This window comes from Podarcis erhardii, assembly GCF_964252035.2.
Source record: "Podarcis erhardii genome assembly, chromosome: 5".
In the NCBI taxonomy this organism is placed as follows: Eukaryota; Metazoa; Chordata; class Lepidosauria; order Squamata; family Lacertidae; genus Podarcis; species Podarcis erhardii.
Window position 1 is genome coordinate 101,573,845 of NC_138509.1, and position 22,248 is coordinate 101,596,092.

At 54.1% G+C, this 22,248-nt stretch overlaps 1 protein-coding gene across 4 annotated transcripts in view; it reads right to left on the reverse strand.

Moving 5' to 3' along the window:
• ACAP2 (ArfGAP with coiled-coil, ankyrin repeat and PH domains 2) overlaps window positions 1-22,248 on the reverse strand; it is a 29,926-nt gene extending 7,678 nt beyond the window's left edge. For 2 of the 4 annotated variants that reach the window (XM_081862345.1, XM_081862343.1), the window contains exons 1-17: window positions 22,133-22,248; window positions 16,462-16,519; window positions 15,786-15,905; window positions 15,270-15,323; window positions 13,152-13,210; window positions 12,329-12,512; window positions 11,234-11,278; window positions 10,888-10,983; window positions 10,378-10,452; window positions 9,003-9,115; window positions 7,638-7,658; window positions 5,296-5,347; window positions 4,463-4,563; window positions 3,211-3,316; window positions 2,568-2,773; window positions 2,381-2,450; window positions 379-473 (exon numbers count right to left, since the gene is read on the reverse strand). In XM_081862345.1, the coding sequence (XP_081718471.1) occupies window positions 379-473; window positions 2,381-2,450; window positions 2,568-2,773; window positions 3,211-3,316; window positions 4,463-4,563; window positions 5,296-5,347; window positions 7,638-7,658; window positions 9,003-9,115; window positions 10,378-10,452; window positions 10,888-10,983; window positions 11,234-11,278; window positions 12,329-12,512; window positions 13,152-13,210; window positions 15,270-15,323; window positions 15,786-15,905; window positions 16,462-16,519; window positions 22,133-22,185 (1,508 nt within the window). In that variant the 5' untranslated portion in view covers window positions 22,186-22,248. Of the gene's footprint in view, window positions 1-378; window positions 474-2,380; window positions 2,451-2,567; window positions 2,774-3,210; window positions 3,317-4,462; window positions 4,564-5,295; window positions 5,348-7,637; window positions 7,659-9,002; window positions 9,116-10,377; window positions 10,453-10,887; window positions 10,984-11,233; window positions 11,279-12,328; window positions 12,513-13,151; window positions 13,211-15,269; window positions 15,324-15,785; window positions 15,969-16,461; window positions 16,520-22,132 lie in introns of those variants that run through there. The other 2 variants (XM_081862344.1, XM_081862346.1) reach the window with 2 other exon arrangements.

Genomic DNA, 22,248 nt, shown 5'->3' on the forward strand with positions numbered 1-22,248 from the left:
TCTACAGGCACCCAGTTCTGCCCTCTCTCTTCCCTGGCAGCTTCCCGAGTAGGAAAGGGGGAAGGGGGTGATGGCCTCGCCCACTGGACCTCCCATTTCTTGCCCACCCCCAGGAACGAGGCCCTTGAGAGGCAAATGGGCTCCCCACCCCCCACCCTGCTGCCCCCCCAAAAGGAGCCCTGAGAGCAAAGGCACAGAGCTGACTTCAAGGCTGAGCTCTGGGGCAAGAAAGCCAAAGCTCTGGGGCAGCTCAGTTGGGAGAGCATGAGACTCTTAATCTGAGGGTTATGGGTTCCAGCCCCACATTGGGCAAGGGGTTGGACTGGATGCCCCTCGTGGTCCCTTCCAACTCTACCATCCTACGATCCCACCGCCTACCTCTGGCTTCCAGGCTGAGGCTTTTTGACGCCCATCTTCTCCACGTTTGCTTCATATACCCTGTTGATGATCTCATTTCCCAATTCACACATCAGCTGCAAGCGAAATGAAGGGAGAGTTGAAAGGAAGGACAGCACCTGCTCAGGGTCACCTTTGCCCTTAAATGGCACCTCATTGGTCAAAGGCAGAAACTGTCCCAGGTTCGGGGGGGGGGGTAGCACCCATCAGCCGCCATGGGCACAGCCTGCCTCCTTCCCATCGGCTGGATAGAGAAGACCAGACACAGGAGGGAGGGGGGCTCACTGAAACCGGAAGCCCCTTTGTGCCCTCAAGGCCACTGACCGCAATGGGCACAGGCAATTCTGTACCAGAAAGGCCTGGTCTGCCTTACAGGTGTTATAAAGTCTTCTTGATTTCAGCAAGGCATTTGACAAGGTGCCCCATGATATTCTTGTAAAGAAGCTGGTAAAATGCGGTCTTGACTATGCTACCACTCAGTGGATTTGTAACTGGCTGACTGACCGAACCCAAAGGGTGCTCATCAATGGTTCCTCTTCATCCTGGAGAAGAGTGACTAGTGGGGTGCCACAGGGTTCTGTCTTGGGCCCCGTCTTATTCAACATCTTTATCAACGACTTGGATGATGGACTCAAGGGCATCCTGATCAAATTTGCAGATGACACCAAACTGGGAGGGGTGGCTAACACCCCAGAGGACAGGATCACACTTCAAAACGACCTTGACAGATTAGAGAACTGGGCCAAAACAAACAAGATGAATTTTAATAGGGAGAAATGTAAAGTATTGCACTTGGGCAAAAAAAATGAGAGGCACAAATACAAGATGGGTGACACCTGGCTTGAGAGCAGTACATGTGAAAAGGATCTAGGAGTCTTGGTTGACCACAAACTTGACATGAGCCAACAGTGTGACGCGGCAGCTAAAAAAGCCAATGCAATTCTGGGCTGCATCAATAGGAGTATAGCATCTAGATCAAGGGAAGTAATAGTGCCACTGTATTCTGCTCTGGTCAGACCTCACCTGGAGTACTGTGTCCAGTTCTGGGCACCACAGTTCAAGAAGGACACTGACAAACTGGAACGTGTCCAGAGGAGGGCAACCAAAATGGTCAAAGGCCTGGAAACGATGCCTTATGAGGAACGGCTAAGGGAGCTGGGCATGTTTAGCCTGGAGAAGAGGAGGTTAAGGGGTGATATGATAGCCATGTTCAAATATATAAAAGGATGTCACATAGAGGAAGGAGAAAGGTTGTTTTCTGCTGCTCCAGAGAAGCGGACACGGAGCAATGGATCCAAACTACAAGAAAGAAGATTCCACCTAAACATTAGGAAGAACTTCCTCACAGTGAGAGCTGTTCGACAGTGGAATTTGCTGCCAAGGAGTGTGGTGGAGTCTCCTTCTTTGGAGGTCTTTAAGCAGAGGCTTGACGACCATATGTCAGGAGTACTCTGATGGCGTTTCCTGCTTGGCAGGGGGTTGGACTCGATGGCCCTTGTGGTCTCTTCCAACTCTATGATTCTATGATTCTATGATTCTATGATTCTATGATTCTGTGCCGCCCCCAAAATGGCAGTGGCTTCATGCCAACACCAAGGATTCCACTCTGAAGATTTTTTCCTGCAATCAAGCAGTGAATTTTTACGAAATAAATTGTTCAACCAATTCCTAAGTATTTAAAGAAAAAAGACCCATTGCATTTCATGTCAACAGCACAATTTCAACTCTGAATTATGCAAATGTTACCCTGCCTGGTAGAATTTTTTACAGGTGAATATTATGTTCCCTGCCACCCGTAGGACCCTGCGCAGGATGGTCGCCCCCCTGCCCCCGGAGTCAGCCCCTGAACCCTTGAAGGAGGGCCTTCTCTTCCCTTCCCAGGCCCATGTGGCCCCAGGGGCTGCCCCCAGGTCCCAAAGTGCAGGAGGAGGAGGAGGAGGGCTTCCTCGCAGCTCTCTTCTGCCCCAACCTGCTGGGCAAATACCTTGAGCAGCTCTGGCTCCCAGGAGTCAAGTGTCAAGGAGCGGACTTTGGAGAAATGGACACCCAGGCTCCTAAGCAGAAGAAAAAAGGGAGAATGAGCCTGAAATCAGCCAGGGTGGGCACTGTGCCCTCCCTCCCTCCCTCCCTGGTGTGGGGCTTGAGCTGCCCAGCCTGGCCGGCCTGCCCACCTGTGGATGCCAGAGCATTCGATGCACAGCGTGATGCCCAGGTTGATGCTGGCCCACCGGGGGTCTGCCAGGCCGCAGTCGCAGCAGACAGCGTTGCCGGGAATGCTCTGCACCCTCTGGAGAGAGCTCTCTCCTTTCAGCAGCTTCTCTTTGGGTTCCGCGCCCGTTTCGGGGCTCCCCCTGGAAGGGGACGGCTTCCCCTCCACCTGGAGAAGAGCAGAAAGAGGGACTCGTGTGACAGCCGCCAATCTGCAAAGCCGAGACGTCAAGGGCTGCCTCCTCCTCCTCCGGCAGCCTGGCTTCCCTGGGCAGCTCTCTGGGCGCCTGTGCCTGCAGCCCAGACCGCAGAAGGCAGAAGGCAGAAGGCAAAGCCCTCCACTATCTGCCCCACACAGGCAGCAGCCACTGAAGGCCTTCCTTCCCCCCAGCTCCTCTTCTGCAGCTGCAGGGAGGGACCTTCCTCTGGGCCCCAGAGGGAGTCCACTAACAGGAGCTTTAAGCCCTCGTGTGCTTCACTGCAGGGAGAGCAGGAGGCTGGGCCACCGAGAGAGCCGTTTGCCGGCGGTGATGCTCTTCGCAAGGCTGCCCTGCCCCCTGCCCTGCCCCTCGCGCTGGTGGAGAAAGGGCTCCCTCTCCCACTTGCCTCTGGGCTGTCCCCTTTCTCCCTGTAGGCCGTGGCAATGCTGGCCTGCACCGCCTTAATCCACGCTTGCCGCAGCTTCTCCGAGTCTGCCTGAAGGATGCAGCTCCTGCGAGAGACAGACAGAGAGAGAGACGAGAGAAAGGGAGGGGGAGCGAGAGCGAGAGCGAGAGAGAGAGAGAGAGAGCGAGAGAGAGCGAGAGAGAGCGAGAGAGCGAGCGAGAGAGCGAGAGAGCGAGAGAGCGAGAGAGAGAGCGAGAGAGCGAGAGAGCGAGAGAGCGAGAGAAAGAAAGAAAGAAAGAAAGAAAGAAAGAAAGAAAGAAAGAAAGAAAGAAAGAAAGAAAGAAAGCCAGGTGGGTGGGTGGGTGGGTGGGTGCTGAGCACACCTAGAGCCAGTTTGCCTTGCACCAACCGTGCCTGCAAGCCCCCAACCACCCATCAAGCGCCCTGGATGGGCAGCCAGGACCCTCATGCATGGACAGCCACGTGGGTCTATGTCCGTGAGGGCCTCAAGAAGCTGCTCCAGAGGCCCCAAGCAAGGACTGGTGAAGGAGCCTCCAGATGGCCGGGCAAGTCCACACACCCCAACACCCCTCCTGCCCACCTCCACCGCCTGAGACTCTGCCAAGGCCCCCTGGCACAGCCAGCCCAGAGCTGAGCCTCAGGAACAAGGAGAGGCAGCTCAGGGGACTGAGCTCCTGCAAGCAAGGCTGATGCTCTGTCCCTGAGCTGCCGCCTTCCCCCTTGCTCCCAGCTTGGGGGCAGCAGGAAGCTGGACCAGGTGAGGCGAGATAGGCCTCCAAATCCCCCCAAGAAAGCAAAACCGCCTGCCAAGTGACAAGAGGAGGAGGAGGAGGAAAGGCAGCTTCTGCCCCTTTGCCCATATTTGGGTGTGTGTCAAATAGTTAAAATAAACCAAATTTGGGCCCAATTTCTATTTTAAACACGTTGAAACAAAAAAAACCTGATATGGCATCTTACTTTAATATGAGTTATCAGCTAACTTTTAGAATATATTTTATTTCATTACTTTGGCAACTATTCACTGAACCTTCCCATCAAAAGTTGGAAGAGTGATAATGATGAGCCTAGATGACGACCGTTGACTTATCTGTCCTCTCTCCCCCTTGCTTCTCCCCCCACATTGGCCCTTCTGCCCCCAGAGCCACCCCACCCTCGGCTATTCTCTGCCTCTCTGGCTTCATCATCCGAAGGGGCCACCCGTCTCTCCCATCTCCTTCCAAGGCCCCCTTACTTGGTTGGGGAGACGACCTCAAAGCAGAAGCGCCTCTCAATGTCTTCGCAGTGCTTGACTGTGCAGAGCCGAAGGTCTTCCACGACCACCGTGGGGTTATCCTAGGGAGAAAGGAAGAAGACGTGGGCCTCCAGCCAAGCCTGAGGGAAGCTCACCCAGGAACACCTCTGGCCAGCTCCATGGGGCAGAGCCCCCGCCTGCCACGCAGAAGGGCCCACACTCAATCCCCACTGGGGCTTCAAGAAACTCCCTGCCAGAAAGCCCAGAGAGACGCTGCTGCCAGTCAGTCAGTGTGGGCAGGTTCAGCCAGACACCCTGAGTCCGGCCACTGGCCTAAGGCAGCTTCCTCTGCTCCTGTGATGGGAGAAGGAGGATGGCAGAGCCCAGAGGGCACCCCACGGACGAAGGCTGCCTGAGAGTCTCTTAAGACTTAAAGCATCCCAGCTCTCCTTGGGTGCGCCCAAAGAAATCAGTCCCCAAGGCATGGGGGTCAGAACCCCTCCGTTGGGGCCTCTCCTGCCTGCTGAGCCCAAAGGATCTCCAGCCACATCTCACACCCAAGCAGCCCAGGGAGAAGCATCTCTCCTGGGCCATCAAAACCCCAGGCATCTCTGTCCCCCACTTTGTTCCCCTGGGCTTCATGCTAGCAGCCCCACTGCCTGCCCCTCGCCCTGGGGAGGAGAGGAAAAGGCAGTTGTAGGCCAGGCAGGGCCCCCCCAATGGCTGTGTGCCCTGAGTAAGCGCCATACTCCATCCCAGTGGTCCACCTGTCCCAACTTCCTGCCTCCCCAGCCCTTGGAGGCCCCCCCCCGGCATGCTTCCCCAGGACTCACCTTAAATTTCTTCTGGTAGACCAGCTGATTGTTCTGGATGGAGAACCAGCGCCTGCACAAGTGAAGGGAGCAAAATCAACAGCCCTCTCCTGGCAGCAGGAACCGGGGAGCCAGGAAGAGAGAGGACCTGGGCACACAGCAGCTACAACCCTCCATGGCAGCAGCACCCCAGTCCACAAACACAGAGAGCACGGAGCCTGACTCGGGGGGGGGGGTGTCTCAGGAGGTCAAGGGGGGGCTTCAGCAAATCACCACTAGCCTTAGCAGAGCCTTCTGCCTATGGTGGCTGGCGGGACAAATGCCACAGGAGCTGTCAGAGTGTTTTGCGCATTGAAAGTGCATTACCTGCCCTTCATAGGCACAGGGAAGGAGGGAGAGAGTGCCTAGCTCAGACCAGGGCTCTGGGGCTCTGGAGATGGCCGCCATGGGGCAGAGGCAAAGCCAGGTGAGAGAGAAGCTCCTGGGGGGATTTGGAGGAGGGGGAGGCCTGCCTATGTCACCTTGAGCTCCATGGAGGAATAGAAATGCAGTAAATAAAAGAAAAAACAGGAAAAAGACCAAGATGACCCCCTAAGCCTGCCCCCCACCTAGCCTCTGAAGCACCAGAGCAGAAAGGGCCTCTAGGTCTGCCCTACAGAGATGGCAGGCGACCCCTACAGCATTGCTTCCTGAAGCTGGGGAGATCCTTGCACTGTCTGGCAAATAATAATGGTGGGAGTTGCAGGCTTTGAGTCAGGAAGTTCTGGTCAATGCTGCACCTCCGCTCCACAATCCAGAGGTGGCTCTCGCCTAAACAAGATCGAGCCCTGACAACGCCCCAAGGAGAGCAAGCGAAGGCCGCGTGGCCCCTGGAGGCTCAGCGCGAGACTCTCCGCCACGTTCCACTTTGTCTTAACACACTTCATTATTCCAAAGCAAGTGCAACACTCCAGACATTAGGCCTACATAAGGTTAATCATCAGCCCAGATTTAAGACGACTGCGTTTCAAAACACACCAAGACGTTTGCTGTTTGGAGGAGAAAGTAGTAAGATCAAGCATCTAGTCCAGGCAGACAGAAAGAAGAAGGCAGGTCCTCCATGCCTAGGGGTAAAGGCAAGGGGGCGGGGGACAATGTGCAATGGGGCAAAACGCAGAAAAAGACAGGGGGGGCAGGGGGCAGGCCTACAGGCTTCCTTTCTTGTGGGGCCAGTCAGGAGAGGGACCCTCCAGCCAAGAGGGGATGGGACTCTAGCTTGGTTTGTAGCAGAACTCCCTGCCCCCCTTGTTTTGCTGGGAAGTCACCAGACCCTGGTCAGCCTTGAAGAGAGAGAGAGAGAGAGAGAGAGAGAGAGAGTGTATCTGTTGGGGAATGATGATGCTGCGCTACAAAGATGGCCGTGACCGCTCTTCATCCAGTGCTGGGACCCACATCCAAATAGCTAGACCACAGCTGCCCATGCATGGGGAGCCTCATGGCTGGACTGCTGCCATGTGCTAGAGGTGGGGCTCCCCTTGGGGTTGGTCCAGAGGCTGCAGCTGGCACAGAACATGGAGGCCCAACTAATTCCATGGCTGGGTTGCCCCTCAAATGGGTGTCTCCCTCCACCCCTCCGCTGTGGCCAGGAGAGCTGGGTCAGCAGCTGCAAGGACTGGGGCCGGGGGGGGGGGAGAGGGGAAAGGAGGTGCAGCAGGAGCTGCAGCTGGGAGACCTTGAGACATCACTGCAGCCTCCCCCTCCCCAGACCCCCCATTACATTGCCATTGGCCAGAAGCTCACTCAGCCTCAGAGGGAAACCTTTCTTCTGGGAAGAGCAAGCAGGAAGTGAGCCCCTCGTGGCAACCCAGAGATCCCGGAGCTCCACTCTAACCCCAGGGCTGCGCCTCTTGGATCTGAGCAGTGAGAAGGAAGTGGGAAAGTCATCCTGCACTGCTGGGGGGGGGGCAGCAGCAGCCAAGATGGAAAAGGGCACAACACCGGCTGTGGAGCTGGCAAATACTTCAGGGTCCCTGGAGATCCCAGCCAGCTTTCCGCTGGTTCCAGAGAAGCCCCTCCTCAGAGGTGGAGCCTACAGCACTCTGACCCACTGCAGCTACCAAATGCCAGCCCCCTCTTGTATCATAGAAAAGGACAGCCCTCATACATGGGGAGGGGGGGATCCTAAACCACCAAACCTGCTTCAGCCATGGAGCAGCAGCAGGAGGAGGGGCCGTTACTCCCAAAGGGGATGGAGACACGTGGTTTGCCATCCATTGCAAGTTGTTGGAGCGAAAAGGGTTAAGGGTTAGGTTCAGAGCTTGCATGCTGGGCCAAAGAGGAAGAGGAAGGAGGGGAGGGAGAGGATGCCGGAATCTGGCTGGTACCTGATGCCATCGGGCTTTTTCCTGTCAGGTGGAGAAAATGGGGAGGGTTAGGTGGGGGAAAGGAGGTGAAGAAATGAACATGTTAAAAAGAAACAAAGCCCCCCGCAAACAAATAAGCAGAGAGCAGAGCAGAAGAGGAAGCAAGGCACCCCCATTTCAGCTGACCCAGGGAGGGAGGGCTAAGCCACAGGGCCTCTCTCTCTCTTTCTTGTTGCCATCTTATGGCAGCCAAGGAACCCCAGGGAGCGGCTAGGAAGCTGCTGCAACGTGGAGCCCTCCAAGACACACACAGGAAAGAAAATGCGGGAATTCTCTGCAACTAAAGAATCCTCTAGACACCCCCTCCTCTTCAACAGGAATCCCAGGGGCAGCGTATGTAAAAGGAAAACACAATTAAAACAGAGCTAAACACAAAGCAGAACAATCATAAACAGTCTTAGAAAGAAAGGAAGATCTGATGAGCCAGATGATGCCAGACCAAGCAGACTTGGGATTTTGTCTCAGCTGCCCTTTGGCTGGCACCGGGAGGACAAGGCAGGTGCCAGGCGGGCATCTCTGGAGAGAGCCTTCCATCCTCAAGGCAGCCCTCTCCCCGGTAGACCCTGCTGCCCCCCAGGAGCAAAGAGCTCAGACACCCATGCTTCCCAAAGGTGCAGATATTCCTGGAACCTCGTGGCAAAGGGCAGGTTGGAAATCTTGCAAAGGATGCAATGGGCAGCAAGGCAAGAGCCACTCCTTCGCCACGGAGAGCCCTCCACTTGCCGGGCCAGAGCTCAGAAACAGCCCCTACTTGACCCTTTGAAGGGACACACCAAGCACAGAACAAGGCCCAAGCCTGGCTTCTTTCCCAACAAGGCCTGATCTGGACTTTTAAGCTCACTGCCAGCCTGGCAAAGGGTTGACCCAGACCCCAATAGGGGAAAGAGTTCAATTCATTCCTTTACTAAAACCCCCCAAGTGCTATCAGCTCACCAGGCAAGGAGCTGGGCAGACACTCCCCTGCTGCTTGCATGGCAAGGAAGGAAACATGACCCAGGGGCAGGACTGTACGCTGGTTAACAGGGGATTTGGGCAGAAAAATGCATGATGATCAAAAAAGCCCAGCAGAGAGAAGCTCACTGACAGCACAACTAGGGGTGCAAATTTGTGACCCCCTCCATGTGCTGTTAAAGGGATTAGTCCTGTGGGGAGGGGAGGGGAGGCGACAGAAGGTGGTGCATCTGCCCCAGAGGCCAGAGAGCCACAAGTGGGAAGGGGAAGAGAGCAGCCTGTATTGGGGGGGGGGAGCACACAGCAAAGCCCAGCCCAGGCCACAGACAGTGGTAGCAGCAGGAAGAGGAGGAGGCCAAAGAGGAAGCCGGGTACCTGTTCCAGGTCTTGAAGGCGTTGCTGGCTCGCTTGAAGAGGTAGCCTTCCATGACAACGCCACTGGCGGCATCCACATTGTACTCCAGCATAGGGTCATCGCTGGCAAAGTCCTGGCAGAAAAGAGGCACCTTGTTCAACAAGGGCAGCAAGATGGGGCACATCTCCCAGGCCGGTCCCCCTCACCCCAAAACAGTGGAAAGTGAGTGCAGCATATGGGGCACCAGTCTCCCTCCTGGAGGCAGCAGGTACAGCGGAGACTCTTCACGCCTGAAGGCTTCATTCACAAAGAAATGGACTCTTCCTATCTTGCGTGCCCTTCTAGGGCAAGCTGTTAGGGTTCCCCTTGCAAGCTGACATGGGAGGGCAGCTGTGGGGGAGATGGTGGGGCAGCTGAGCCCCACAACTCAAGAAATCCTGCACAGCCCTGCCTTGGGCAGGGAAGGAGAATTGGGGGTCTCAATAAGTTGCTTCTGAACCCAACTGGAGTGGCAGCTCCTGGGTCAGGTTGGTGGAAAGAGGCAGGCGGCCACCTGAGTCAGATGACAAGAGTTTGTCCCTTTGGGGTCCTCCAGAAGCAGCGTTCAGCAGCACAGTCCTAGGGATATCTGCAACTCCATCACGCGGGAAAGCAGAACCCTGCCTGTGCCCTGAGAAAGCTGAGAGGCAGAGGACACCTCCGACTTCTGCCCAAAACGCAGCAGCCACTAGGACGGAAAGTCCTTTGCCTCTCCCTCTCTCTCTTTTAAAATACTGTTTTTATTTATTTTCATGGTATAGAAGATAAATTTTGACTACTTTGGTTCTCTTTTGCCTTGGGTCTTCCCAAGACCAGCTTCAGAATGGGCTGCTTACTTACATTTTCAAGGGCCGAGACTCAAAAGCAATAATAATAGTGGTGTTTTCAAACCTCTCTGTGACTGTTTCTGGGGAGGGGGGGGGTTGTACTGTTTTTAAAACTATTTTTAGCTATGTTTGTAAACTGCCTTGACAAACATGTAAAAGGCAATTCCTAAATTTAAAAATAAACAGTACCCAGTCCAGCTTAACACATGTGACAACCTTCTAGGAGCCTAACTGTTTCTACTGAGACAGCTTCCGTTGGCGGCTGGAGAAGCTGTGGTCCCACTGAGTGGCAGGCGTCCACCTTGGCCTCACTGGAGGGCCAGAGTGGGCATCCACAGAGGACCTGGGCAGCCCTGGCTTCTCCCTCCCCATAGTGCCCCCTGGGCAGCTGGCACTGGGGGGCTGGGGGCTGGGAGAGTGCCCTGGAAGCCCTGCTGGCAGCGGGAGCACACTGGGAAACTTTTTCGATGCAGCCAGAAGAGAGAGACCAAGTGGGTGGACTGGCTGCCTCCTGTGTCCCCTGCAGTACCTTTTGCTGAATGGTGGAGTGTTTGTGCTCCATCTCCTTCTTCTCCCTCACAGCATCTACAGCCAGCCTCTCAAGCTGCAAGAAAGGAAGAAAGTTGGCAGTGAGGGCTCCTGTACCTCCAGGGCCAGAGAGGTGGGGTGCCTTGCTCGGTGGGCCAGGATGCCCCCCTGCCCAGGCAAGCTCCCCTCCCCTGGCAGCCTACCTGCCAGATTCCCGACCTGAGGCTGGGAAAGGCCTGCCCGCTTCCTGCCGCTGCTCCAAGGAGTTGGCTTCCCAGAACAGCCAAGGTGCCAGGGACCTGCGGTGGGGCTGGTGCAGCGCAAGGGCCGGCTGGAGAAAAGGATGACTCATGCCGCCTGAGCTGCTCCAGAGCCAACTGCCTGGCCAGCCCTTCTCACATCAGGAGCAGTGGAGGAGGAGGAAAGAGCCCTGCTCCACTGCCAGAGGAAAGAGCATGAAGGCCAGCTCCGTCCCCGGGAGAGAGACCCAGCCACCCACTGCAGTCGTTACCTGAGCTCCAAGGTCTTTCATGTAGGGTCCAAGTTCACTGAAAAGGTCGTAGCCTTGATGGAAAAAGGCCAGGTGGGCATACATAAAGGACAGCATCTGGCAGGGAGGAAGAGGCAAGGTCTCAGGGGGCTTCCAGCATCCCTCATGCTCCGCCCTCGATGCCAAGCTCTCATCACCCTCCCTCTGCCCTCCTACTCCTGGCCAAACTGACCCCACGAAAACAGCCGCTCACTTTCAGCAACTCCCACAGGGTGAGGCCTGACACCAGACCCAGGTCCCTCAGGGACACATTCGCCCATCATTTCCAACCCTGCAGTATTTCCTGGCGGGGACATGAGAAGCTTACCGATTTTAGGATCTCTGATCTCCTCTTTGACTGAAGAACATTAATCTAGGGGGCAAAATGAATCGTGTTAATATGCCGGCAACAGAGCATGGGAAGGAAGAGCTGGAAGCTTCTGCAGGAGCAGTGCAAGGCAGGAGTCACAAAACAAGTAGAAGGATGGGGAACTCAAGACCAGCTCAAGCCAACGTTGCACCTGGGACGCTTCTTGTTTGCAAGGCACCCACTGGGCCTGCAGCCCCAGAGCACCGGAGTTCCAGCAAAGGCGGGTGGCTCACTGGCCTCCCAAGAGGACTGGCCTGACTCCTCTCCAAGCCAGAGCTCTCTCCAGCTAAGCCAGAGAGGATTCCCCACTTGGGTCTCCTTTCTGCTGCTTTGAAGTGGCCCTTCCCTTTCCCATGGTTCCATCTCCAAAGCCCTTTGTTCAGCCACCAGACACGCTCCAGCTTCCTCTTCCTGCACCAGTCAAGGAGAGGCTGCTAGAAGGGCAGCTAACTTTGGAAAGGACAGTCAAAGCTACTTTTTAAACAAGCACATTTCTCTTTCTGGACATCAGGAACAAATAAATCCATAAAACCAGGGCAACCAAATAAGGCAGAACCCCCCTCCCAAGGCTCTCATCACCCTGCAGCTGTCCTTCCACCTATCCCGGCTTCTTGAAGGGGTTCAGTGGGCTACTTCACCTGGAGGTGTTGCTCACAGCCCAGAACCCAAGGAGCAGCCAACTTCAGAGAATGTGGAGGAGGCCTCTCCACCAGCAGCACCAGCTCTGGCCCCTGGCGAGCCTTCCACAAAGACCCCTCCCCACGCCAATTCCGGCAGTGGGGGGCTTCATGGAGAATACCCAAGTCACTAGAGGTAACTGCTGAGCTTCTCCTGACTTGCTCAGAGCCTTCTCCCGCCCACAGCCAAGGCCTGACTGCCAGCCCTCTCTCTCCCTGGCTCTTGCCTCCGCCTGCCTCCGGGTCTCCTGCTAAGCCAAGCAAGACCTCTGCTCTGCCTGATGCAGCCCCACCTCTGCCAGAGGAGCCCCCGAGTCCCCCAGAAGCAGCAACACATTTCCTTGGCCCTTTCCCAAAGCCCCCGAGGGCGGCCCACCTGCAGGACGTAGTCGAGAGCGATGTGGCGGAAGCACTTCCTGGTGGCCGTCAGGATGTTGGTGGCCTCTTCCACCTCGTGCTGCTTGGTCCGTGGGACCTGGGCGTTCTTGGCCAGGGCATTCTCCTTCTCTTCGCTGACTTTCTCAAACTGCTTCTTGGCATCTTTGAACTTTCTGATATCTCTAGAGTGCAAAGGAAAGACAGGGCTCCCCTCCATCCGCTGCCCTTCGCAGCCCAGCAGCGCCCAGGCGGCTTCACAGGGGAACTGGGGCTGAATGCAGAGACGGCTTCATGGACAGGGGGGAGGGCACAACAGGCAGAGAGAGCGGACACAGGAGTGCCTACCTGGGGGCAAGGGAGGGGGCTCAGCAGAATGAGGCCTGGCACTTCCATCGTGGCTCAGGGGTGGCAGAGGAACAAACAGGAAGCCAAGCCCAGGCTGGGAGACCCAGGCTGGGCTTTGGCTTCCATTGCAGGAAAGCCTTTGCTTCTTCCTGCAATGGATCCCCAAACTCAGCCCTCCAGATGTTTTCGGACTACAATTCCCATCATCCCTGACCACGGGTCCTGTTAGCTAGGGATGATGGGAGTTGTAGTCACCAAACATCTGGAGGGCCGAGTTTGGGGATGCCTCTTCTCCAGCGTCAGAAGTCTTGAGAAAACTCCATGGTAAGGCAAGATCTTGCACCATCTGCATGTCCAAGTGACGAGGAAACCTTGAAGATATGCAACCTCTACTCAAGAGTCCAGCTGGCCCACAGCCCCTCCTGGAAGCCTGACACCCCCACCCCCAAGACTCTCTAAGCACAAGTCTTACTTACTCTTTAACGAACGTCTGAAGCTGCGCTTTAATTGATCTTTGTGTTTGGTCAAACAGGATCTGAAATAGAGGAAATGCTTGGGGAGTTAGGCTCAAAGGCACTCCAGGCACCAGCAGCGCTAGCCTCCTCTTCCTCCTGGTTCTCTAAGGGTCCCCAGGCAACAGATCCCAGAGAATGAGCTTCTGCAATTTCCCACCTTTCCCTTTTCTTTTTTAAACTCAAAGGATATTTCAGATTATACGGCAAGCTCACCATGGAGCTAGAGAAGGTACAAACAACAGAGGCTGCCTGCCCTCTGCCATGCATGAACTGTTGGCATCCAGGTTTGGCTACTGCCATGGGCTGCCTATGGAGCAGCCTTGAAGACAGCTCCAGCAGCGACTGGTCCAGAATACAGCTGCCCAGTTGGTGACTAAGCCAAAGGGAATCTCACTCAGCAGTTCCTGAGCAACCACACTGGCTGCAGAACTATTTTTCAGCACACAGTATCAATGTTCACCTTCACGGCTGGCTCCATGAGCCTTGGAGGGCTTTAGGCAGTCAGTCGGCTTTAGCTCTGGACTGTGACCCCCACCCCTCCCCACTGCCGCATTTTCTTTAGCATCATTTGATGCTCTCTCTTTAGCATTTGCTACTGTAGGATTATAATGCCATAAGCCACCTTGGGGGCGCCTTTCAGTGACCAAAAGAGAGGACAGAAATAGTTTTATGACTCAACAGACCAGCCAGAGAAAGGCCTCTCCCCACCAACGACAGCCGGTTCTGATGCAGCAGCCCAGTGAACCCCCAACCCGGACCCACCCTGCCAGTACTGCCTCCCCCCCCCATGCCCAACGCTCTGCAAGCTGCTCAAGTGGAGGAGCCCCACATCCGAGGCTTCCCGAGGCCTCTCCTCACTCCTCCCATGGCTGCCAGGCACTTTCCTGCTTCCAATGGAGCCCCTTTTTCAGCTGGACCCACATCTTTCAGCTGACTGAATGGCAAAAAAGAGAAAAGAACAGAAAGCCCCCACCTTTCCTGAGTCCTGGATTTCCCCTTCCCAAATAGGATCAGAAACGGAAGGCAGGCGCAACAGGAGTGAGGCTGCAGGGGGGGGGCGCAAAGCACCTGCCAGAGGAGCAGCTGCAGCCCTGCCCTGAACCCCAGGGCCCACCTGGCTCCCTCCCTTGGCCTCTGCCTCAAAGGCCACACACTGCACACCCCTCCACTTGGCTTAGCAAGAAGGGCCCCAACCCACAGCCTCCTAAACAGGCCCAGAAGGAAGTTCATTGCTCCTGGAATCCAAGAAGGCTCCCCTCGGACCACAGCTTGCATGCAGGATGCCCCAGGCAGGAACCCCCCACCGCATGCACTCTCAGCCTTGGAGAAGAGCTGCCAGGACTCTCTGGACGCCTCTTGCTCCAAGACACCTTCCAACATCCAGCCAGTCTCCCCACTGAAGTTCTTCCTGCCTTTCCCCGCTAGCGCTGCCCTGTGCCTTCCACAAGAGGGCACTGAGAGATGGAAACTTGGGGTTTCTAAGCTCCAGAGTCCTGCTCTGGGACTGCGCAAACAAGCCGCAAAAATGTTGATGGGAGGGAGAAGAGCCCCTCAATTCCTTCCATCTCTCTTCTTTCCCCCCATGCCAGGAAGATGCATGGCGGACGCTTCCTTCTTTCGCTGCAGCTGAAAGAAAGAGCCACACCATTCGGCAGGCTGCCACGAGGCTGCAGGAGTCATCTCTGACAAAGCCTCTGTGTTAAGGAGGCTAGAAATTAAGATGTGCAAGGCCCCTCACAGACTCGGGCTGCAGATTCACCCCCATGCCTGACAGAGGGAGGGAGGCAGAGTTTCCAGATGGCCAGCCAAGGCAACCGGGAGAGAGTGCCAAGAGCTGCGATGTTCCAGGAAGCTGGAACAACCGAGTCATACACGCTCCATCGGGACTTCAAAACACACATTTTTTTAATAAAGAGAGAGAGAGAGATTTTAAATCTATTAAGGAGGCATTTCATTTCTAAGTGTCTTGGAGTGTCCTCAAAACACAGGGAAGAAAAACTTTCACATCTTTATCAAACAGCTTTCTAAATCCATAGAGGAGAAAAGCCCACCACAAGTGGAGCTACTTCTGAAACTTACAGTGTGGTAATTGATCATCTCTTGGAGGCTGTCGGAGAACTTCGTCAAGCTGGTCTGCAAAGGGGGTGGGGCAGGGAGAGGAAGCAACAAGGCCAGCCAGATTATTCTTGCCCAGGGAACAGCAGGGAAGCCCCTCTCCCAAACGGGACAGCAAAGACAGGGGGCCGGAGGGGAGGGCGGGATTCTGCTCTTGAAAACATTCCTCTTCTCCAACTTCTCTCAAGGGGTCAGCATGAACTAACAGATATATTTACCATTTAAAGGCTGAAGAGCCCAGTATGCTTAGTTTAAGGAGATGAAAGCAACAGATATTTAATGGGGAGCCCATTTAAGTTCCTACACTCTCTTAGGAACAGCTCCTCCCTGGATGGGCTGTAGATTCCACACACACCCCTGCCCCCTCCCACACTCAGGCGCCCAGGCAGGCAGCCCCCCCCCCCGGTTCCCCAGGTGAGGGGAAGCTTTAGACCCCAGAATATGGAACTCTTTTGAGCCCACTTGGCAGGGGGCACTTACCTCCACGAGGGCATCCTTGCTGGAATACTGAGCCAGGTCCTGAATGCCATGGATGAACTGCTTGTTTGCCAGGCAGAAGGCCTTCCCTGTGTCGATCATCGCAATGCAAAGCTTCACTAACTGAAAGAGAAGCAGCAGAGTCTTCCTATCTCATGGCCGCGGTCGTCTCTCAACATATCTACTCTGCAGCAAAGAACAGCAAATGCCCTTTTCCTCCAACATCTGGCTGACCACCTTGGCAGATGAAAATGCTGGATGGGACAGACCCTGCTGCCCTGTTGCTGGATCCGGCCAAAGGGACTCCATCTAGTCCAGTCTCCTGCTCTCACAGGAGCCATTCAGATGCCCCACCCCCCCAATGAGAAGCACACCAGCAGGACCTGAGCACAACGGCAGCCACTCTGCCCACCTGCGATTTCCAGAAACTAGTTGCGTTCAGCATGACAATGCCCACCTCAATAGTTGACTGGCAGTTAGTTGACCCCCAGGTTCCAGGAGCAGAACTGGCTTCAACTAGGAGTTGGGCCTAAAGGGTGGCATTCAATATCCCCCTTCCACTAGTGGAAGGATTTACGCTTACACAACAGAACATTGCTTCTCCCTCCCCAAACCTTCTCTTAAGGGACCCTCTGAGGAGCAAGATGGGGGTGGAACTGCCCAGGTGATGTTTGCTCACCTTGTCCAGCTTCTGCTCTAGCTCTGTTACATCTCCTTCCACATCTTCCAGAGCAGCCCTGTGAGGAGAAACAGACTGAGATGTCACACCCTCCAGACTCCCTGGGAAAGTCGTCCGTTGCTAACAGAAGACCCACCACACGCAAAGCAGCCAGTTCAACTTCAGAAAGGCTTACAGTGGATCTCTCTGGAGGGGTTTGAGGGATGCGGGTGCTCCATCCTGGCACAACCAAGAGGCACAGGGTGGAGGGGGACTGTGCAGCAGAGGGAGACACCCTGCACTCGGGCCCAGATCTCCAGGTACTCCTGGAAGTCCCTGGGCTTTCAGTGGCACTGGCTTCCCCATTTAGGTCTGGCCAGATTCCCACTGTTTGCACGCCAACTCTGAGAAGGAGAAGGCTTCAGTGTCAACAACTGCAGCCAAGCACTCAGGGCTGCTTGCAAAATGAGTCGCCTCTCAGAGGATGCCGTCCACAGCGCGGAGTCAACAGCAACTGCCAATGCCAGGTGGGACCTCAATTTGCCACCGGGTGCCACAGAAACACTCTCCCCACTCCAGGCATGACGCTGCCAAACCCGTTTGTGGAAAAGGGCTCTCCTGCCATTTAGGAGGGAGAATGACTACCTTTTTTAAAAAATGCGGTCTTGACTATGCTACCACTCAGTGGATTTGTAACTGGCTGACTGACCGAACCCAAAGGGTGCTCATCAATGGTTCCTCTTCATCCTGGAGAAGAGTGACTAGTGGGGTGCCACAGGGTTCTGTCTTGGGCCCGGTCTTATTCAACATCTTTATCAACGACTTGGATGATGGACTCAAGGGCATCCTGATCAAATTTGCAGATGACACCAAACTGGGAGGGGTGGCTAACACCCCAGAGGACAGGATCACACTTCAAAACGACCTTGACAGATTAGAGAACTGGGCCAAAACAAACAAGATGAATTTTAACAGGGAGAAATGTAAAGTATTGCACTTGGGCAAAAAAAATGAGAGGTACAAATACAAGATGGGTGACACCTGGCTTGAGAGCAGTACATGTGAAAAGGATCTAGGAGTCTTGGTTGACCACAAACTTGACATGAGCCAACAGTGTGACGCGGCTGCTAAAAAAGCCAATGCAATTCTGGGCTGCATCAATAGGAGTATAGCATCTAGATCAAGGGAAGTAATAGTGCCACTGTATTCTGCTCTGGTCAGACCTCACCTGGAGTACTGTGTCCAGTTCTGGGCACCACAGTTCAAGAAGGACACTGACAAACTGGAACGTGTCCAGAGGAGGGCAACCAAAATGGTCAAAGGCCTGGAAATGATGCCTTATGAAGAACGGCTAAGGGAGCTGGGCATGTTTAGCCTGGAGAAGAGGAGGTTAAGGGGTGATATGATAGCCATGTTCAAATACAGTGGTGCCCCGCAAGATGAATGCCTCGCAAGACGGAAAACCCGCTAGACGAAAGGGTTTTCCGTTTTGGAGTTGCTTCGCAAAACGAATTTCCTATGGGCTTGCTTCGCAAGACGAAAATGTCTTGCGAGTTCCTGCGGGTTTTTCCCCCTCCCCCCCCTTTTTCTAAGCCGCTAAGCCGCTTATCTGCTTATCCGCTAAGCCGCTAAAAGCCGCTAATAGCACTAATCCGCTAAGCCGTCAATGGGCTTGCTTCGCAAGACGAAAAAACCGCTAGAAGAAGAGACTCGCGGAACGGATTAATTTCGTCTTGCGAGGCACCACTGTATATAAAAGGATGTCACATAGAGGAGGGAGAAAGGTTGTTTTCTGCTGCTCCAGAGAAGCGGACATGGAGCAATGGATCCAAACTACAAGAAAGAAGATTCCACCTAAACATTAGGAAGAACTTCCTGACAGTAAGAGCTGTTTGACAGTGGAATTTGCTGCCAAGGAGTGTGGTGGAGTCTCCTTCTTTGGAGGTCTTTAAGCAGAGGCTTGACAACGATATGTCAGGAGTGCTCTGATGGTGTTTCCTGCTTGGCAGGGGGTTGGACTCGATGGCCCTTGTGGTCTCTTCCAACTCTATGTTTCTATGATTCTATGTACCCTCCTTAGTTTTCAAATATGGGACTTATCTGATGCCTCTAAAAAAAATTGTACTGTTTGTATTTGTTAATTTCTTTCTTTGAAAACAGTAAAACACATTTACAAAAAGAAAAAAAAAGAAGAGGGTCTATCTTTGGGAGTAAAGGCTTGGATCCCAAGGGAAGTTACCGTATTTTTCGCTCTATAACACGCACCTGACCATAACACGCACGTAGTTTTTAGAGGAGGAAAATCCGTAGGCATGCCACTCATAGGCATTCCCTCCATAACACGCACAGACATTTCCCCTTACTTTTTAGGAGGAAAAAAGTGAGTGTTATGGTGCAAAAATTACGGTAACTTAAGTAGTTCTTGGCAGAAAACACTTCTGCTTCCGCCTACCGCACCTCCCAGAAAAGTCTCCCCTGAGGGCTTCGAGCCCCTCTTGAAGACAGTGGTGGGCACCAACTGGGAAGGCTTTAAAAGAGGGCAAGACAAATGCAGGGAGAAGAGCGCTACCCAAAGCTGCAGGGATTCACAGAATGGATTTCGCTGCAAGTTAAAATAGCTTATGCTTCTGAAAATGCCTATTAAGATTGTCTTTGCAGTCTGTTGGGCTAGCACAGGGAAAGGGAACTTTTGTCCTTCCAGATGTTGTCGAGAAAACAACTCCCCTCACTGCCATTGGCCATCCTGAGGGTCACTATTTGGAGGGTCACAGCCCCGCCCCCCGGCCGAACTAGAGCACAAAAGGCAAGTGACACATTACAAAGCATCCCCACTCTCTGCCTTACAGCTGTGGCAGATTAAATACTGCTTTCCAGTGCTTTGAAGAAGCATTTTCCTCCTCCTTACAATCCAAACAAAAGTTTGCTGACGCGTTGCTCTGTAGCAACACTGGTTAGGGTTTGATGCTTGGAGCCCCTCCCTGAAACAACTTCTGCATTTGACATCCGTCATTTGCACAACTGGGTCAACTCGAGGCCTGTTCTCTTGTCTAGTTTCACTGGTCACTGTCAGAAGGAAACTGAGGTTATGCCCCGCGAAGCCTGGAAGGAGACTGCCAAATTCCTAGCTGCCTGAATCCGGTTTTGTGGTGCCTGAGATTTCTCCAGCCTCATCAACAGACAAAGAGGGCTGTATCCAGATAGGAGAGACTATGGTTTACTAAGATGAGAAGAAGGCTGAGTAAGCCTTGGACTCACACAAGACCCCCCCCTCCTCTTCCAGCGCCACCACAAGGAGCTTGAACTTCCAATTTCTGATTAAACACAGCTTGCAACATCATCTAGATCTGACAAATGGTAGTTTATCTTAACTATGGTTTCCTTCAAACAAGCCAACTTCAAGCACAGGCTACAAAGCAGACTTGTTTCAAAAAACTGTAGTCTGTCAGGTTCAGATGCCATGCGAAAGTGGTTCACTGAAACCTGAAGCCAGATTGGGAGAAGGTACAGGAATGAATGTGCCTGGGGCTGGCTTCTGTCACAATAAACCAGAGTTTATCATGGCATAGCAACACAGCATCTCTACTATGCCTGCCTTATTCTGCAAATCTCAAGCACTGGCAAAAATAACCCTCTCAGCCCTTTTTTCTTCCTCCATTTCAGCTACACATCCAAGGAGTCTTAAAACTTGGAGACCATTTTCCCTGTCAGTTACCCATCTGAACTGTTTCTCTGGTAACTTTACACAAAGAATCACACCTGCAGAGCCGGAGCCCTGAGAAGCCTGCCCTGTGAACGGCTTTGTATCTTTGCTTCTCTGTATTCAGGTAAAATGACAGCAACACAGAAATCTCTATTCATTTGGCAAACGCGAGCAGCAAAAGGAACCATTTTAAAGGACAGCTAAACTTGATCAGCTCCAGATTCCAAGAATTACATACTGAAGTGGGTAGAGGTCTGGCAGGAAACCACCCGCCGGTTTGCAGAATAAGCCAGCCTCTTGCATGGGTGTTTCCTTCTAGCTTTCCTTTCAAGCTCCAGGCTGTAACCCATCTGAGACAAACCTCCATGACCAGAAGAGCCACTGTGGTCCAGTCTGGCAAGGGAGGGACCAAACATCTCATAAGCACACAGCAGTACAGGAAGGGTGGGTACACCCTGCAAGTTAAGGGTAGAAATGTCTCCATAACAGCCAACACATTGGCTCTGTGAAGCCACCCTGCTACTTACGGGGCACTGGAGTCTAACTAAGGCATCGCCTGCATCAATATATCCAAGCAGCCGACATAAATCCCTGCGCTGGGGGCCACGGTCCCTTACTCACATCTGGGGGTGGCTTCTGCTGCACAGGTCTCCCTCCAGCCACTGTGGCTACTTCCTATCCTGCTTTCCTTGTCGTGATAGTCACTGACTGAAAAGCCACATGTTGAAAAGTGGATTCAATGACATTGCAATGGAAGAACATCTTTCATGCATGAGCCCTGGAGAGGCCAGCATTACAAATTCCATTGTGTAGATGGGAAACACTGAAGGTGAGGAAAGAGTGGCAGGGATGCCTGAGGCAACTAGAGAAAAGAAACCATCAAGATGCCTAAATAAATGATGGAATCACCATGGCGGGATGCATCTGAGGCCACTAGCCAAGCAGGCAGTAGGAGACTGAAGGGACAACATTCTTGTTGCCTTCCAGCATTTGGATATAGGGCTAACAGTTGTTCTTTCCCCTATATTTCAAAGCTTCTGAAGAGGCTGAAGAGGCTAACCACAAACTGAGGACACACCAGGTGCTTTTACCAGAGGCTCAAAAATAGACGAAACCAAAATCAGGTAGAGTTGGCTGGTTGGTGTGTGAGACCCCCACACCGCTTACTGTGGGTTGGTTGAGATGGGTAACACAGATTTGTGTCTGTTCCGGTCTATTTCTTGTGTGCATTCCAGAGCAGCTGAGCTCAAGATGAATGCTGCTTGTGGAAGTCAAAACACACAAACCAACCAACCAACCATCCACAGAAGCATCCACTGTAACTTAGCAAATACAGTCTAACACATATGAAAGAGTCACATGTCCATCAGAACATTTGAGCATTAGGAGAAGTCAAGGATTCCTACAAGTTTTATATTGACAGAAGGATCCACCACTTATTTTGATGCTTCCTATTTGTACCCTGATGTTGAATGCCCTCCGGGGCTCGCAAGACAAAGTCTTAACCACAGGAGCACAAAAAGCACCCAGGCCTTTCTTGGTACTCTGCCGGTCCATGCCTGGATCCAAGTGAGCACTGATGCCCCGCAAGGATCCAGCGTCCGCTAGCAAGGTCCTCCTGAGCCCCCCAGCCCAGCTGGCTATGCCAAATGGGACAAGGCCTCTTCTCCCCTCGAGGAGGAGGAGGAGGAGGAGGAGGAGGGCGCCCCCTCTGCCCCCCACCCCGCGGGAGGACGGGCCTGCAGAGCAGGCGCCCCCCGACCCGGCCCGCCAGGCGCTTGGGGACTCCTGCTCCCATGATGCCAGGGTCCGGGATGCTGGGAGTGGCAGCCCCCCAACACCTGGAGGAGGGGCCGAGTTGGGGGCGCCTGCTGAAGAGGAAGGGCGGACTCGGAGGAGGTGGAGCGGGGCCCGAGAGGCTCGCCTGCCTTCCTTCAGCCGCGACTCCTGCCCCCCCCCGCTGCCCCCGGACTCCCCCCTCCCCCCCCGGACCTGAAGCGGGGCGAGTCCTTCAGGCACTCCTCGAAGTCCACGGCCACCCGCATGGCTGCCTGCCTGCCTGCCTGCCTGCCTCCCCGCCGCCGCCGCTCCTTCCTTCTCTCTCTCAC